The sequence below is a fragment of the Candoia aspera genome, chromosome 1, assembly GCF_035149785.1.
Source record: "Candoia aspera isolate rCanAsp1 chromosome 1, rCanAsp1.hap2, whole genome shotgun sequence".
Taxonomy (NCBI): Eukaryota; Metazoa; Chordata; class Lepidosauria; order Squamata; family Boidae; genus Candoia; species Candoia aspera.
In genome coordinates this window covers 49,923,444-49,940,716 of record NC_086153.1, presented here as the reverse complement: position 1 = coordinate 49,940,716, position 17,273 = coordinate 49,923,444, and the positions used below count along the sequence as shown (strand labels likewise).

At 37.3% G+C, this 17,273-nt stretch overlaps 1 protein-coding gene across 3 annotated transcripts in view; it reads left to right on the top strand.

Annotated features, from left to right (window-relative positions):
* The window catches only part of GPATCH2 (G-patch domain containing 2), a 108,762-nt gene extending 93,466 nt beyond the window's left edge, over window positions 1-15,296 (top strand). For 2 of the 3 annotated variants that reach the window (XM_063303552.1, XM_063303544.1), the window contains exon 10: window positions 13,618-15,296. In XM_063303552.1, the coding sequence (XP_063159622.1) occupies window positions 13,618-13,787 (170 nt within the window). In that variant the 3' untranslated portion in view covers window positions 13,788-15,296. Of the gene's footprint in view, window positions 1-4,514; window positions 4,654-13,617 lie in introns of all 3 variants that reach the window. The other variant, XR_010067935.1, reaches the window with a different exon arrangement.
* The last annotated feature ends 1,977 nt before the right edge of the window (window positions 15,297-17,273 follow it).

Genomic DNA, 17,273 nt, shown 5'->3' with positions numbered 1-17,273 from the left:
GGATTGGTTAACAGATTGAAATTATGAGGCATCTTGAGGAAAACCAGCCATGTTTTGTTGAATTTAAAAATTACTAGAAGACAAAAAGCAAGGAGAAATCACGTACCTTGGACTTCAGGAAGACAGATTTTAATGAAGTCAGGTGAAAGGTGTGCAACATATCATGGGTTATAACCTTCAAAGATAAACATGTCAGAGAGGGACGAGAGATTCTGAAAAAAGAGAGAGTGAAAGGACAGATATGATCACACCTATTTATTTGATTCAAATTCTAACTTTCATTTAGGAGTTCAAAATGTTCCTTTTTTCTGTTTTTCCCCACAATAGATTGTACTTTCAGACTTGCAACTTTGATGTCAGCCTTACTAGGTAGACAAGACAGGAAACACAATCAGATGAGCTATTTCTACTTTATTGTAAAGCTACATTAACAGCATCTTGCAAGTCTGAAAGTACAATTCTCCCACCATCTCCTTTACAGCCCAAGAAACTAAGCAGGGTCTCTTCTGAGCCTCTTGCCCTGCCCACTATCCAGCTGTGGGCTATGCTGTCTTTTATCTGACCATTCCCTAGGCAGCGTCTCTTGGCCCAGTCTCCCAAAGTATTTCCCACATACCATTACAGGTAGAGAACTTGTTCATCCAAAGAAATTCAGTGCACATCTGGTCCTATGGCTAATGTTAATTCCATAAGACTGATTTTGTCCAAAGAGCACTAATCTCATGCACGAGACTGTCTCTTCCTCCACTGTTCCCTTCAGGAAAACTTGGTCTGCTTGATGACCCCTATTGGGTGATTAGAAATATCATCGTATGTTGGAGAAACTGTCTAAATCCATTTTTTTCTGTTGTGCCATACAGATCAAATGTGGTTGGTTCTTAATTTTGAGTATTGCTTATTCAGAGCTTAATATTAGTTTGTAAGCATAAGGTGCTGAGTTCACCATGCAAGATTTGCATTAATGCACACAGAAGGGACTACATTTTTAGATATATATGAAGAATCTCTGTATTTATTCAATACATAATACATCTTTGAAATGACTTCTATGAATTGTCTGTCTGTAATTTATCATTGGCTTATTTCTGCGTGCATTTGAAAGTTAAGAACATAGTCATGTCGTTCTTCCATCCACTGATATTGAGCTGTTCCCTGGGGTTATCTAACTTTGGCATTCCATTAGAATGGCTTTTTATTTTCACAGCATTTCAGTCATCACTGATAGCACCAGACCAAGAACACTCTAAAAATATTGCTAAAGCACCTTGGTGGTAGTAACATAGAAAACGAAAATGGCTAGGTCAGGCCCCTAAGACTATGACCATATGTGTAATAAGAAGAAAAGATGCTTAATAGCTGAGGAGAGGATAATATAATTATTTCTACAAGGTGGTTTTAACTTCACAACTTGCAAGTGACAGAAGGAAGTCATTTTGTGAAATGTATGAGCATCATAAAATTAATTTCAGAATACCTTTTATTCCAGTCTTACAAATGATTATCTTATTGTGGTTGTGTACACTGATATACCTACATAACATTTTTAATAATACCACAAGAACATTAACATTTCTAAGCATTTTGCCCAAATAAAAGAAAAGTTGTTTTCCATAGCCACAGTTTTACAGTGTTCAAGTGATGTTTTGTGTCTGTGTATTTTCCTTTAAGTTAGAAATCCAGTATGAACTTGAGATGCGAATAAAGCTTAAAGATATCACTGCTCTACAAGATAAGTCATGGAATAGAAATAAAGGAAAATGCTACTAAGTACAGAGGAACCATTTGAGGTAGGGAATAATATAACACTTAATGGAAAGTCTGTAGCTGTGGGGTGGAGCACCTGCTTTCCACACTAAAAGGGACCATTTCAACCCCCAGCGTCCTTAGGGAGTGCTGAAATATTCCTCTTACAAATCCTGAAAGACTGTTGTTGCCAGTTAATATAATCCATTCTAGGCTAGGTGGACCAATAGTTTGATCTGGAATAAGGCAGCTTCCTGTGTATTTGAGTGCATAAACTATGATCACTCTGCATCAAATTGTGTTTCAATCATGTGTTCATTAAATGACCTCAAATAAACTTTTCCTTTTTTAGTTTTGTCCCCATTTCCACAGTAATCTAGTAAACTAGCTCTCCTACAAGCACCTGAGAATCCTGTCTTAACAATGTAAAGCAGAATCATTTACCTCTATCTGCCAATGAAAGCTACCTTTCAGGTGCTGACAGAAATAGTTGGCTGTTCCAGCTCAAACTTAAGAGTTCTAAGGACTGCTTAGAAACCACATCAAGGGTGAGAGAAAAAGCAAGAGTCTTGCTCTCCTGGGTATAAAGGCCCAAATGTCTTGTGATATTTTTATAATGGATGAGTTATTTGCTTCATTTTTGAGATAGCTTATGATAAAATGGCAGAAGCCATGGGCCAATAATATTTCTAGGAAATATGACACTGTGACTTAACACTAATCTAAAAACTATATCCTCTGATCTTGAGGATTTTCTGTAGATTCTGAGTTTTATTAAAAGTGGACTGTGCACTTGCATAGAATTTGCCTTTATTCTTGCTTGGTATGTTTCAGAGATGACATGGACAAAAGATTTAGGGCAAAGCTTTTCCCTCCGTTTCTTTCTCTGTACCTTCTTCAAAAAGCTCAGATCTGCTAAAGAACCTCTAACCTTCCAGACTGTATTTGGGGAGCACATAAATTTGGCTACTACCTGCCCCTTTGAAGACAATAGCTACATTCTTGAAACTCTTTCTCTACTACCAGTTTTTGCACAGTTCTACAAAGAACAAATTAGTAGTCATTATAACTTGACTATGCTGAAATGTATTATGGGGCATTATATGGTAACTCTAATCCCAATCAATTGTGCCCCCTTCAACAAAAAATAATTAAGGTATGTGTAACTGTATGAAGACATACTTCATATTGGTGGATAAATCTGATTTAATTCTTCTGTCTCATTTATTTATCTTTGTCAAATTTATTACAAAGATTTGGATCTATAAGATCTATCACTTAATACCAAGCTTATGAACCTAGCTAGCCTATGAAGAAAAGGTTTCAGTTGGAACATTCTTAAGTGTCAATTGATGACAAATGGTTTTCCCTGTCTTTGTATGCAGTATGTTGAATGGCCTTAGTTATGCATGTTCAGAAGATAGATAGCATGGTGGAGGTAACACGCTGTTGGAATGAGGTTTTCTGTAGATTTTGAATCTGTGTTCAGCATCAGTGTGACTGTGTACTTTTAGATATGTGACAAGGCTGTAGACTACTGTAGCTAGAAATGTTATTGGTTAAACATTTATTAATTGTGACAAGAACACCCAATTTATTTCAGCGCTCTGGCTTATTTACTGCTCTTTCACCTTTGTATTTTGTATTGAAAAAGTAAAATGAATATTGATAGAGTTAGCTATTGATTTCTAAATTTATAGCCTCTTCTCAGCCTTGAGACAAAGTCACATACCAATAGCATTGTGTGCATTAGTAACAAAGGATGTAGATTTTATCATAGAGCAAAGAGAACTGTTGAACCAAGAAACTTTATCAGAGAAGAGCATTTTATAGTTTAAAAAATGTCATCTGTAAAGGTGAACTAAAGCAATGGAGAAAATAAGGTGAATTCTGTCAGATGTTTCCAGTCAATAGCTGGAATGGAAAGATCTGTTATTTTTTTCCTTGAACAGGAAATAATTGATTAAGATAAAGTCTAAATAAAGCTTCTATTTAAAAATCAAGCAACAAACCAGTGAAACAAAATACAATTTTCCTCATACATTGCCTACAGATTACTATCTTGTTTTTTAAAATTATACAGTGTAACTAGAATGCTTTGGTCCTCTTAGTAAAGGTAAAGGTTTCCCTTGACGTAAAGTCCAGTCGAATCCGACTCTAGGGGGCGGTGCTCATCTCCGTTTCTAAGCCTTGGAGCCGGCGTTGTCATAGACACTTCCGGGTCATGTGGCCAGCATGACGACTCGGAACGCCGTTACCTTCCCGCCGAAGCGGTACCTATTGATCTACTCACATTTGCATGTTTTCGAACTGCTAGGTGAGCAGGAGCTGGGACGAGCAACGGGAGCTCACCCCGCCGCGCGGTTTCGAACCGCCGACCTTCCGATCGGCAGCTCAGCGGTTTAACCCACAGCGCCACCGCGTCCCTTGGTCCTCTTAGGGCAGCCCTAATTCATTTAAGGAATAAATACTAAAGGAATTGATTAGTAGTAAAAACAATATATTACCTGACATGGAAGGATATCCTGAACACCTTTGGTGACTTACTAACCTTCAGAGGAGACTTTAAGAGGCTTTATTACAAAACTAGGGGTTTTATTGGATTTATGTGCTGTTATTGATAGAAACATGGTACAGATTCATCAGATGTGAACTGTGTGAAGTCTATCTGTATCTTCTTGACCAAGAGCATTCCTAAAGACCGGTTGTCCCCATATCCTACATTGCTTTTTTCTGAATGCTGGACTTAGTTTTCCTTCTGCCCATCCTAGGAGCCGTCAGAAGAGCCCATAGCCATATATACAGAGGTTTCATTTCTATTTAAAAGGAGAAAAGGGCAAATAAATACAAGTAACAGTGGAAGCTCTGCAAACAAATGCTGTATATAAAAGCCCAAGTTTTTGTTTGAAGGTAAAAGCATATTTCTGGTTAAGTAATACAAAGTCTTTTGCATTTAGATCAAAATTTCATTCTAATTTTATTCTCATTTGCATGTCAGATAAATCAAAATATAATTAATAAGTTTCAAAACAGAGAAGTTCAAGTTTTCTTTTTTATATAGTAATTGTATTAAAGATTATAATTACAACAGTAAAAAGTACTGCAAACTGAAAAAAGACGAATAAAAAGAAAGTAGAAGCAGAAAAGAAAGAAAAAAGGAAGAGAAAAGAAAAATAATATAGTAAAGAAAAATAAAAGAAATATATAAAGAATTGACTTCCCATCTTCATCACAAGTATAATTGTACCTTACCAAGATGGCGGCCGGGAGCGGATGCTAGTTGCTGCTCTGGAGGGCGAGGTGCCTGGTCTCTGGGACCCTGATCCCCAACCCCTTTTCTATCAGCTGGGGTTTTTGGGGGAGTGTTGTGGACCAACTTAGGGGTCCCCCGACCTGTAATATCTTCGGCCAGGATTAGAGACGGCTGGAGTCCCCCCCCCCCTCAGGTGGAGTGGCGATGTGGTGGAGCGGCAGACCTGGTGGTAGCAGCGGACCCAGGCAGACCCTGGCAGATTTTCGGGGGGGGGGGTTGGGTGAGCTTGGCCAACCCCTACAGATTGTGCTGGACCCTGGCGGGACCTGTAGATGCTGACAGACCCTTGGCGGTTTCTTTTTATGTCCAGTATAACATCTTTTTCCATGTCATTCACGAAGCCTGTCATTTGTAAATCCACTTTCAACTCAGTCTCAATCTTGTCAGGTAAAACTTGTTCCTCTTCCATAACATCTTTTAGACACAGTCTCTCCATAGAGGCAGATGTCTCTGTTGACACTACTGACCTCTGAGTCCATTGTTCAAAAATATCCTTCAGTATGTACAGTGTTACTGACAGGAAGCTCTGGCGTGGGCTGGTCCATGAAGTCACGAAGAGTCAGAAGCGACTAAACAAATAAACAACAACAACATGTACAATGTTAAAATATTTTGCTTCATTCTGTAATTGTAAGTCAAGTTTATGTGTTCTTCTGCTTTAATTGTAATCTTTAGTTCCCTCTAGTTCCTTCTAGTGTCCAATTTTTAAAATCTAATCTTACTACATTTAAAAAAAAAAAAATCAAAAGCATTTCCCCTTGGGAAGGATTCTTTTTAATTAATTCCAAAATCTTAGTTCAAATTTATCTGGACCCTTAGTCTGTTTGTAACTTTCTAAAACCAATGTTTTGATCACCTTTTTGTTTATTTAAAAAATGTTTTGAGTTCTTAAACTTGTAGTTAAGACTTTCTTTCACTAAGGATAGAAGAAAACTCACCCGGTGCTGTCAAACGTGTCGATCCAAAGTTTATAATAGCTGAAAAGCAGTTAACAAGCAATTTCTGAAAGTGATTAGGAAAGAGAGTATGCAAACTTATTGTCCTTTCAAAGGCGCCAACCACAGTTTGAGCAAGATGGCTATTCCCTTGTCTCCAAGAGTTTTAAACCCACCAGAGACCACTATGTTGCAGTCTCCTCGTGAGGAACAGCTGTCTGGAGCACTTGTGGGCAATCTCAAGTCCTCTCCTTGTCTGGAGAGGAATTACAGAAGAGCCATTCTACTTGCCAGCTCTTCATTCTGCTGCAGTTGTCAGCTCCGCTTTTTGGAGCCATCTTCAGTCTGCCGTTTCTTCCTCTAGATGTCCCAAGTTCAAGTTTTCAAAGTACCTGCTTGCTCTGGGGTATGGATTGTTAGATTACTGTGTAACTTGCCTTTGCTTCACATGTTGTACATACTCTAGAAAGCAAACAGTTTGGATGGGAAAATCATAGATATTGCAGAAATCTTCCTATGAGTACATGTACAAAACAGCCCTAGAAAAGCAAAATGTTTCAGACAGACTTTAGATTTTTTTTTTCCAGCTAAAACTCAGAATGCTAGCAGTGGCACAAAGTTATTAAACAATATTTGTTCAAAAAACGAATGCTTCGTTTTCTTCTCTCTGAATTGCTTGATTACATGAAAGGTTGGTTTTATCAGTTGAGGAACAAAAATGTGTTTTGATCTGACAATTCTCAATTATGATACACAATGTAAAGTTCTGTGTGTTTCTCAAGAACCTTAACCTCAGTAATCTATCCTTGAAATATTTCATTGTCTTTAAAAAGCAGAACTGAATTATGTGTAGTGCCAAAATAATGTTTTGAAAATCTTGTAAATATCCTATTCTAGTAGGGCTACTCAGATCTTCCTTCTGGAGAAGGTAATATTTTTTTAATTTGTTTATGAAGAAAATAAAGATTTAGGCTAGGTCAGTAAGCTGGAGTAAATTTGGGGCCTGAGAGATTGCATAGAAGGATTCCTTAGGATCTTTTCTGCCAGCTGTGCCTTGGGATATATAGAAAGCAAATTTGCTTTACATAAACAGTGAAAATATTTGTGGAGTATATCCTATTTTAACTCATTCATTAGCAACTCAAGTGTCCATCTTTCATTTGACTGGTATGTAAAGGCTTTTTCTCATTTGGCCTTTGTATTGTGGAGACTAGGTGTAAATATTAATCTAGTACTAGTTATCTAGTATTAAGCCCCTTACAACCAGGATTGGATTGTGTACATTTTCTGGGATCTTAAACTATAGACCTGGAGGTAGTAGGCCATGTGAAAATATGTTTTCTTCTTGGAAATGGAACAGTCACTTTCCAAAGAATTACTTAGAGCTAGTTTTACTTCGGTGCTTGGTTCATAAGGAGAAGATGAAAGGGCTTAACCTGATCATTTGCTCCTGCCTTCAGTCGCAACTTCCCAAAATATGGTCTTGATGAGATTTAGTGATGAAACAAAAAGAATCTGGATATAAATGAAATACATATAAAAGAGCATCTTGATATAAAACAAATCTGTTTTTTAAGAAACTAGGTGTTATGGTAGATTCTACAGTACTCATGGCAAAATTGGTATGAATTCATGTTGCCCATTTCAAAGAAGTCCACTAAGGGAGTAGATTAATAAATTATACATATGGAAATAATCAGAGGGACTTCTGTGTATGAGAATCTGTGCCTGTCAGTGTAATATCTTGCTCTGAATACCTCAGAAATGAAGTTCCAATCATTCAGTGGCATAGTTCCATGGCAATGAATGAATTTAAGTCTGTAGTAGTGATCTAGATGACTTGAACAGTTTTGTTTAATTGTGAAGAATTGTTTTAAAAATTCACATGTAGGTTGATAGTTAAAAGAGATCCACCTATCTGGAAAAGATTTCTTTTTTTTAACTGATTTACTCGCTCTAAGGGAGTCTTGGGGGAAAATGGCAGAGAATGACAGTGTATGCTTTTGAGAGTACAGCTAGATACCACAGTTTTGCTGTATCACAATCAAAGCCTAGCATTTTAAACATTTGTATTTTGCAGGTTGCTTTGACAAACATAAATAGAGAACTGATAGGAATATTCTGAATCTTAAATGTCTTCAGAGAATAAAGGAAAAGGTATACTAGGTTATAAGTGAAGCAGCATGTATCTCCCTGTTTCCCATTGGTTGTTTATTCAACATCAATACAACACTTTAGAAGCCAAATTACTAAACAAGCTGCCAATTAGGCTTGCAGTCAGCTGGATAGATTAGTAGCTAAGAGAAGCAGTTACAAGATTTTCATCTCTTGAGCCAATTACTCAAGTGAATTACCATCTACAGTGCTCCTTGGGAATTTAAGGCAGAAAGACTTGCTCAGCTATGATAAGCATATGTAAGTGAGACCCAGGATAAGAGTCAATGTTGTCAGACCATATAGAGCAAAAATTGGCCAAGGGGGAAAAAAAATCCCATCTAAGAGAAGACTTACAGGATTTAGGATTTAGGGCTGCCAGGAGCGCTGGAAAAGAAAATAAGTTTAGCAAACTTAGTTAAATGTATATATGTTAATCTTATAAAAGGAGGCAATCAGAACCAAAACTGATCCATAGAATAGAATTCAGCTGAGCAAAGGAAGATAGATGCTTTTGAACTGTGGTGTTGGAGGAAAATTCTGAGAGTGCCTTGGACTGCAAGAAGATCAAACCAGTCCATCCTCCAGGAAATAAAGCCAGATTGCTCACTTGAGGGAATGATATTAAAGGCAAAACTGAAATACTTTGGCCACATAATGAGAAGACAGGACACCCTGGAGAAGATGCTGATGCTAGGGAGAGTGGAGGGCAAAAGGAAGAGGGGCCGACCAAGGGCAAGATGGATGGATGATATTCTAGAGGTGACGGACTCGTCCCTAGGGGAGCTGGGGGTGTTGACGACTGACAGGAAGCTCTGGCGCGGGCTGGTCCATGAAGTCACGAAGAGTCGGAAGCGACTAAACAAATAACAACATTTATTTATCACTAAAAAGGTTAGATAAGTAAGATCAGACAACAGTATATGCAAAATATTTTAACTCTACGGAGTGATGAAATCCATTGGACTTACTTCTGAGTATATGTGGGTGTATGGGTGTGTGTACAAAAAGAAAGAAAAAAAGAATTGCTTTATAAAGCTTCAATCCTAAACATGTATTCAGTATAGTTTTTTTTTCTAAAAAGCATAATCCTGTAAGTTGTAGTTCTATGGCCTAGAATATTTACAACCTGCCCAACCTGAGTGAGTCTTACTTCCTGGTAAGCATATTTTGAATGGCAGCATCAATCTTCTGTAAAACATAAAGCAGCATAAATTTTATTACAGACATGGAAGGATTTTTTTCAATACTGCTAGAGTTAAAGGTTCACAGAGATTGAAAATGACATTTTTATTTAATTGAGGGCAGTTCTGTATTGAGCTGGTTTTCAAAAGACAAAAGTAGCATTTAAAAACTGGCAAAGCAAAAGCTGTAAATGTTAGAAAATACTTTGTATATTAAATCATAGTCAACACTTCTGACGTTCTTTTCAGTTTGGTTAAGTCCTACTGGAATTCTCAAACTATTAAAAAATTCTCACCATTTTTAAATACTAAGTAGTTGTAAAACCTGAATTTCAACAAGCTGCTGTATCCTAAAATGATTAAACAGATGTGAAGCCTGTAGCAGCATTAGACCTCTGATCTGATTTTTAGCTTACAGATGGAATTAAATTAATTCATGGCAAACCCTGTAAAATAAAGGGTATGGCACTGAATGCTAGTGCTCTGTTTAATCAGAATGTACCTGTTCCAACAGCTGTTGAGAAAAATTGCATGCCTTAATTTTCATAGAAATCTACCTTTAATGACATCATAAATATTATTTTGAAATAAAAATTTAATTGCAAATTTGTTTTCTTTTTGCCCCTTTTTTTCTCTTTTAAAGGAGTCCCCTGATTTACTACATATAAACTATTGCCTTTTGCTTTTACAAACTTTATATTACATTTTTAAAACACTTGCATACATAAAAAATGTCCTCAGAAATTTTGAGGCGAATTTAGTAACAAGATTGTATAGTTTACTTTGGTGTGATCATTCAGTGTAGATTTATGAATTACGCAGATTTTGTCAGTATAATTTACTGTGCCATCAAGCTGTGTGGGGGGGGGGAGTGTCTGTGTGTCACAGTAACCTTTCTATAGCTGCCCACTCAATTGACCAGTAGGCCAGATTTCAGGTAGCAATCAAATTTAGCAGACTTTAAAAGAGCAGAGAGGCTCAGGTGCCAATGGAACACCAAAAAAACCTATCAGCAAACAGCATTAGCTATGGTAATTGTCAAAAGGTTTACTTGCTTTGTTCACAAACTGTTTGAAAAGTTATGTTTCTTATTGAGGCAATAGGTTGTGTTAATTTTAATCAGTGTGATTAGAATGAACTCCCCAAAATGCCACAGTCCTTTTTGGACCAACATGCTAGGATCCTCAGTTCTGAAACAGCCTGTTGAAAAGCTAACCAACTTTTCTTTATTGCAGAAGACAGATTACTGCAGTGCTGCAGGAATTATTTTTACTTTACATGTATTACATATATTAAACACATTTAAATATGCGTAATTCATGTAAAGTAAAAATAATTTTCAATTCCAGTCTTTGCAGTCCATGAATATCAACACTTGTCTGCATGTTGTAGTTCCCCATTAATCTTAGGCAGTATAGAAGAGATGCAAGAACCAATATTACAGTAATTTCTCCCTTGCACAGAATGCAGTGTTTAAATTAAGCCGAACAATGTTCTTCTACTTTGCTAAATCTCTTCTGGTTGAAGCATCATTTTTCCAATATATAAAAATGTATTACACAGTACATACCTTTTACAAAGTTAAATGTCCACAGATATCGTTCAGGTATAAACAGGCAAGTTACCAAGCCATACTTTAATAGTTATGAACATGAGTGGGACATTGATGGTTTTTAATTTTCCTTCTCACATTTCACCTGAGAATTTTGCTCTTCCTTTTTAAGTTGTATCTCTGTAAAGCTATTTGTAGCCATGTTGCCATTCTACATTTTGCAAATTTGCTTCTGACAATGTTTTTACAGCATTTGGGTGCTGGCAGTAGTTGTTTCTAAAACTGAAAGCAAAATGAGAGAACAATGTAGGAGGTGCTTCCCATCCCTAGAACATGATTTGGCAAGGAGACCCTGTTCCATCTTGCACTGGTCATTTATGCTAAGAATAGAAGGTCAAAGGGGAAGCAAATTAGCAGGTTAAAAGTGAGATCTTGATTTTCCATCTGCTTCTAATTTGGTGTGAAGTGATTGCTAGCTGGTTGTAGATATGGTTTAGCTTTATGCATATATACAAGGAGGTTGTGTGATCTGAGTCAGGCTGTTGATCCATCCAGCTCTGAAGAGATCCAGATATAGCCTGCTTCAGCCCTACCTGGATATGGAAAGGAATTGAATCTGTGACACATCGTTATGGTCTATCCCTTGTGCTCACCATGGATGCACATTTCAGCATTCTAAGATCATCATTAAGAAGAACAAAATAATGTGTTTGAGCATTTTTGTGAAGAATGATGTGTGTGTGTACACATACACATACACAAAAACATAAAGCATATTGTTTTCCCTACAAAAATGTTATCAATTTTTAAAAACTCTGTTGTTTTCTTTCTATAAGTCTGTGCTGGAGCATTGGCAGGCTCTCACTACATTCATCAAAATTACAAAAGCAGCATCATGGCAGGCTCTGTCCCTTTTGGGGGCATGTGTGATGTTGTGATGCATATGGAAAAGGGGTGGGTCTTGTGATAACAACAAAGCTGTTGACAACACTCTGACCTCTCTGCAGATGCCACTGCCCTCTGCTCTGTCCTGTATGCATTTATAATTCTAGTATTTCATTTTGTCCTCAAAATATAAAACTGTTCTATGATGCTAGGCAGTTTTTGTTCAAAGACATTGAATAAGATTTTATGGCAAAGATTGAGTTCAGGTGTATACTGATTCTCAACAAAACCTGGTAATCAACTAGCCTGCACTATGTAGAAGCAACAGTAAGCAGACTTACCATGCAATTAACATTTTTTTCTTGGCCTTTGTATTTGCAGGCATTGAATAGAGCAAAATCCATGGGTTTCTGGTAATACTATCCTGTGTTGAAGAGGAACATTTATTATATTGAATATTAAGAGAACTTAAGCCTCTTGTCAAAAACAAAAGTCCTTTGAGCCAGTCACACAAAATTGTATGTTTTGTAGTAACAGGCTGGCATAAAAAACAGATACTCATGAAGTTGGACATTTTGAAGTACAGGTTGTTCAGGATCTATTTCCATGTAATGTTGGTTCTTTTATAAAAGCAATTATAGGACTATCAGTGCTGCAGCACCCCATTCTAATTTTATGCATTTGTTGCTACATTAGAATCCTACCTCTAAAGAACAGAGAGGCTCATGTGATACCCACATTAGCCTTTCTAGAATGCTGTGGAAGGCAAAGGACAGGATGGTGCCCATACTATATACCCAAGCCAACCAGCCCAGCAGTTGAAATAAGATTCATTTCAATACTAACCATACACTCAGTATACTAAGAGATGCAGAACAGGACATACAGCTCTGTCCTTTAGTTCACTGCTCCCCCGTTCCAGTTCTGCCTAGTGACAATGACAGTCCTGAAATTTCTGCCAAGGATTAAAAAGAATTTAACCAAACAGTGGCGTCACAAGTAGGTATATGGTAATGTAGTGATCTGGTTTAGTTACAGTGGCTTGCTTGGGGTGCCCAGTGGCTTATCTTTTTTTAAAGAATGTTTAAAAAAGTAATCCAGTTATCCATATAAAAGCCTATTTAAGAACCGCTATGGGATAGTTTCTCTTTCTGATGTATCACCATGCCATTAAGGCTAGAGGGAATATTAAAAATTTAAATCTGCAGTTTTATGTACCTACATATAACTGGCATTGCATAGAATGTTTCGGTTTTTTCCCACACTGGCAATGATCTCAAATGATATTTAGGATGTGCCACACTTTGAATCTGATTCCTAAACAGTGTTTCAGAGCCCACAGATACAAAAACAGCATCTGTCTGGAACTCTGTAAAGTAATCATATAATCCCAAGAAAAACTGCAGCTATGGAAGGACTGCAGACGTGTGCAACATGTGTGCCTTGCACACTTCAAAGCACCTTTTTGGAATCGAAGTACTGTATAGACCTAATATATGGATTTAAATTTGTGTGATAAAGGCAGGACATGAAAAATCCTACTTTGACTACTAAAGATTAGTTCCTGTAATTTATATAAATCTTTCAAGCATTTGGCTATAAGAAGTATTTAACAAAATTACATTATCACATTCATATAATGCTTTTGCTTTGAAATAAGGAAATCAGCCTATACCATTTTCAAATGAGCAGTTATATGTTGACCTGGAAGTCAACATGTACACAGACATCCTGTTCAGCAACCTATTAGAGAAATTAGAGAACAAGAAGGTTTAGAGCTTATTGGGAGATTATCTTGCTTTTCTGCGTGTGGCAGTACTGTTTAATGCTGAGTATTCCTTGTTGTCTCAGGGTTTGTTGGTGAAAACGCTCAGCCAATCTCAGACAGCAACATTGGGAACCGGATGCTCCAGAGCATGGGCTGGACACCTGGAACAGGCCTTGGGCCAGATGGCAAAGGGATAGCCGAACCAATCCGGGCTATCCAGAGGCCAAAGGGACTTGGACTTGGATTCAGCTGACGGAAAGAGAATCCCACTGCTGGTGCAGACATCAACATAACTAACTTGAACTCTTAATACCTGAAAATAATCTGATCTGTTGCCAAGACATCCAGTGATTCTTACTGTAATTTTTGAATAGAGACGCTTCATTGTTTTCTGTTAAAGCTATGTGGGGCCAGTCGTTAGGGCAGTCCTAATGTTTGAATCCTGAGTATGTAATGATGATCTTATTTTAAATTGTACTTTTTTGTTTTCTGTGGTCTTAATTAGTTCCGTTGGCAAAGATTCAAAGAACTGATTAATTTCTCCTCCCACTTTTTAAAAGGCTTGCCAACACCATACATAAACCCCAGTTACCCTTTGCTGGTTTTATCATAGGTCTTTTATTCTGGAAAGCTGCTTTGTTACTAAGACACCTTGTCTGGGAAGCATTTTGCTGCATTTCTAGCATTCATTCCAAAAAATTGTGGTGGGCAGTACACAAGAAAGCCTGGCTACAGAATTCTTTTTGTAATAAGAGGCAGAATTAGAACAGGAAAAGAGATAAGAGTTTACCTTTTAAACTTAGATGGAATTAACAATGTCAAAATGGCAGGTGGAACCAGGTGATTGAACCCCCATCCTTTTTTACATGGGTGTGGTAAGTGTGATGAATGTTAAAAGGGGACAGGGTTTCAATCGTCCTGTCACATGGAAGATTTTTATGCTGTTGACATCCCTCGCCCCATAGATGCCCCCAGCCCATATGCCAAAAAATGAGGGACAAAGCCTAAATTAAATTGTGTGTGTGTGTCAAATTAAGTACATACAACTAACGTGACCTTTTATTCCTTTAATACTTTTCACCTTTGGTCACAATAATTGTAATTGCAACAGGGGCTACATTGAATTTTGGGGGTCACATTTAGCCCTGGAGCCTCAGATATGCACCCTTGGTTTTAAAATACTGCCATCTGACTATATAGCCTTGATTCACAGGGCTCTTCTAGATGGCTTAATATTGGTTATATGCAATCTCTCTAGATCAGCATAAATTGCCTCTTGCTTCATAGAGTGCAATTTCGCATGAGAATTGCAAAATGACAAATGACAAATTTGTCTTCCAACATTTGCAGCAGGTAACTCCATTCTCTTTTCTTGTTTACATGCCCTCCAAGTACAGTTTTAAACTTTTTGTTTTTACCTTCCTTTCTGGTGTCTTAGCTTGTATTCTTTTTAAAATAAAGATTTTAAACCAATTCTACTGCCACCTTTTACCCTATCACTGTGAGTGTCTATCTTGAGGGGATGGATTATATATGGGACCATATCAACTAGAGTCAGTTGTAGTTTGGGGAATATTTCTATAATTGACAAATGGCGACTGCTAGTGAGAAGGAGGCTTCCCAGGCACAATTTTTTAAAAAGCAGCCAAGGAAATAGTAAAACAGGCAATCTTTTGATAAGATTAACAATATTATACTTAATCTTTGGACTTGTCATTGTGCTGATGTCTCAAATTCATTAAAGAGGACCTCCATCAATGCATTAATGATGTGTTCTAATTATTATGCTAGAATGGCATACCTGTTCCCCAAAATAATTGCCCTTTGAATTCATAAAAAATACTACCAGAATATGATCATATTTAGAAGTTACACCTCTACCTTGTGCTATTTTTGGCACATCAACCTATCCAGATCACTGTACCAAACTCAATGGACCAGATTCAAAGAACTGGGACTAGAATTCTTCCACAGTGTAACTTTTTTTCCCCTTGCCATTCAAACCCTTGCACCCCCTTCCAAATTCTCATGAGGCAGTGGACCCTACAGAGTAGCAGGTGACACAGGGCTTACAGCAGGAGTAGGCAACCCTTCACCTTCAAGTGTACAGAAGAACATTTGAGGTAAGTTAATTCATAAAATCTAGTTCCGTGATTCTACTTGTGCATGAATGAGCTAGCACTCCAATATTACTGTAGTTTGAGCAAAACAAGCTGATTTCTGAATGACTACCAAAAAGTTCAGTGATTGAATATTATATGCCATCAAGTCAATATTGACTCTTAGTGACCAGGTAGACAACACCTTTTCCAGGATGATCTGTCCCCAACCTAGTCCTTCACATCTTCCAACCATGCACCCATTATGGCAGTAATTGAGTCCATCTACCTAGCCGCTGGTTGTTCTCTTTCCTTCCATCTTTCCCAGCATTATGGACCTCTCGAGCTGGGTCTACGCGTAATGGGTCCAAAGAACGATAATTTGAGCTTGGTCATCTGGGCCTCAAGTGAGAACTCTGAATTTACTTGTTCTATGATTCATTTTTTTCTTGTCTTTGTATCCACAGTATTATCAAGAGTCTTCTCCAACACTAAAGATCAAAAGGGTCACTATTCTTTCTATCCTGCTTCTTCAAAATCCAACTTTCACTTCCACAGAGTGTCATAGAAAACAAATTGCCTACACAATCCTTATTTTTGTAGGTATAGATATGTCATAGAGAACATCATATACCTATAAAGAGTCTGATCTTTATAGGTATAGACATGGCATGGTATGAGAACATCTTTTTCAAGGTCTTCATTGCCACATTGCCTACCAAGTGCTAGTCTGCAGTGCATTTATTGACTGTTTGTTCCTTTACTGTTGATAGTCATTCCTAAAAGGCAGAAGCTATCTACCACTTCAGTATCTTCATTTTCAGTTCTAAGGTTGATTGCTGTACTGTTGTCATTAGTTTGGCCATTATATATAACCTTAATCCCATTTTTTCACTGTGCTCCTTGACTTTCATTAGTAGATCATTTGCATTTTCAGCTATCAGAGTAGTGTCATCAGTATAGCGCTGCCATATTTTGGGTAGAATCTTTACTGATTCTTCTTCTGTTGCTTTTCATGTTTCTGTAGATATTCCATCAATTCCTGTAGCCTTCTAACTTGGTACTGACCAGAGTGCTGATCTAAGTTCATCTTCTAATATTAAGCGTTTTTTTGCAAACAGGGAGTATCTTCTAAAGTATCTTAGATGTTGGCATCTCTACTGCAGAGAATTTCAGTATACCTCCATCTCAGTTTGATCTTTTAAAGATCAGTTACTATCCATTGGTGTCCTTTAGCATACCAGTTCAAGATTGGAACTTTATTAATTCAGGGAACTTTTGGAAGACTAATTTTTCAATGGCTTTTCTATTTTCAACATCTTTAGAGATGTTACTGTAATATTGCTTCTTGACCCTTCTAACTGCTCTCAGAAATTATTTGTTCCTTTCTGAAATTGTTGCTTTGGCTTCTCTTGACTTTGGCTTCTCTTCTTTGAAATTTCTATTTATTCTGACATTATCAGCCCCATTAGGTAGACCAGACCAGGAAATAAACTCCCAGAAAAGCTAAAACTACATTTATTGTGATTAGCTATACTAACAGAATCTTGCAAGTCTGATTGTGCTCTTCTTCTTTCTTGATTTCAGTCAATTGGGTAGGCATCTGCCTGAGCTGCTTCTGAATGTTATCTTGTTCTGGA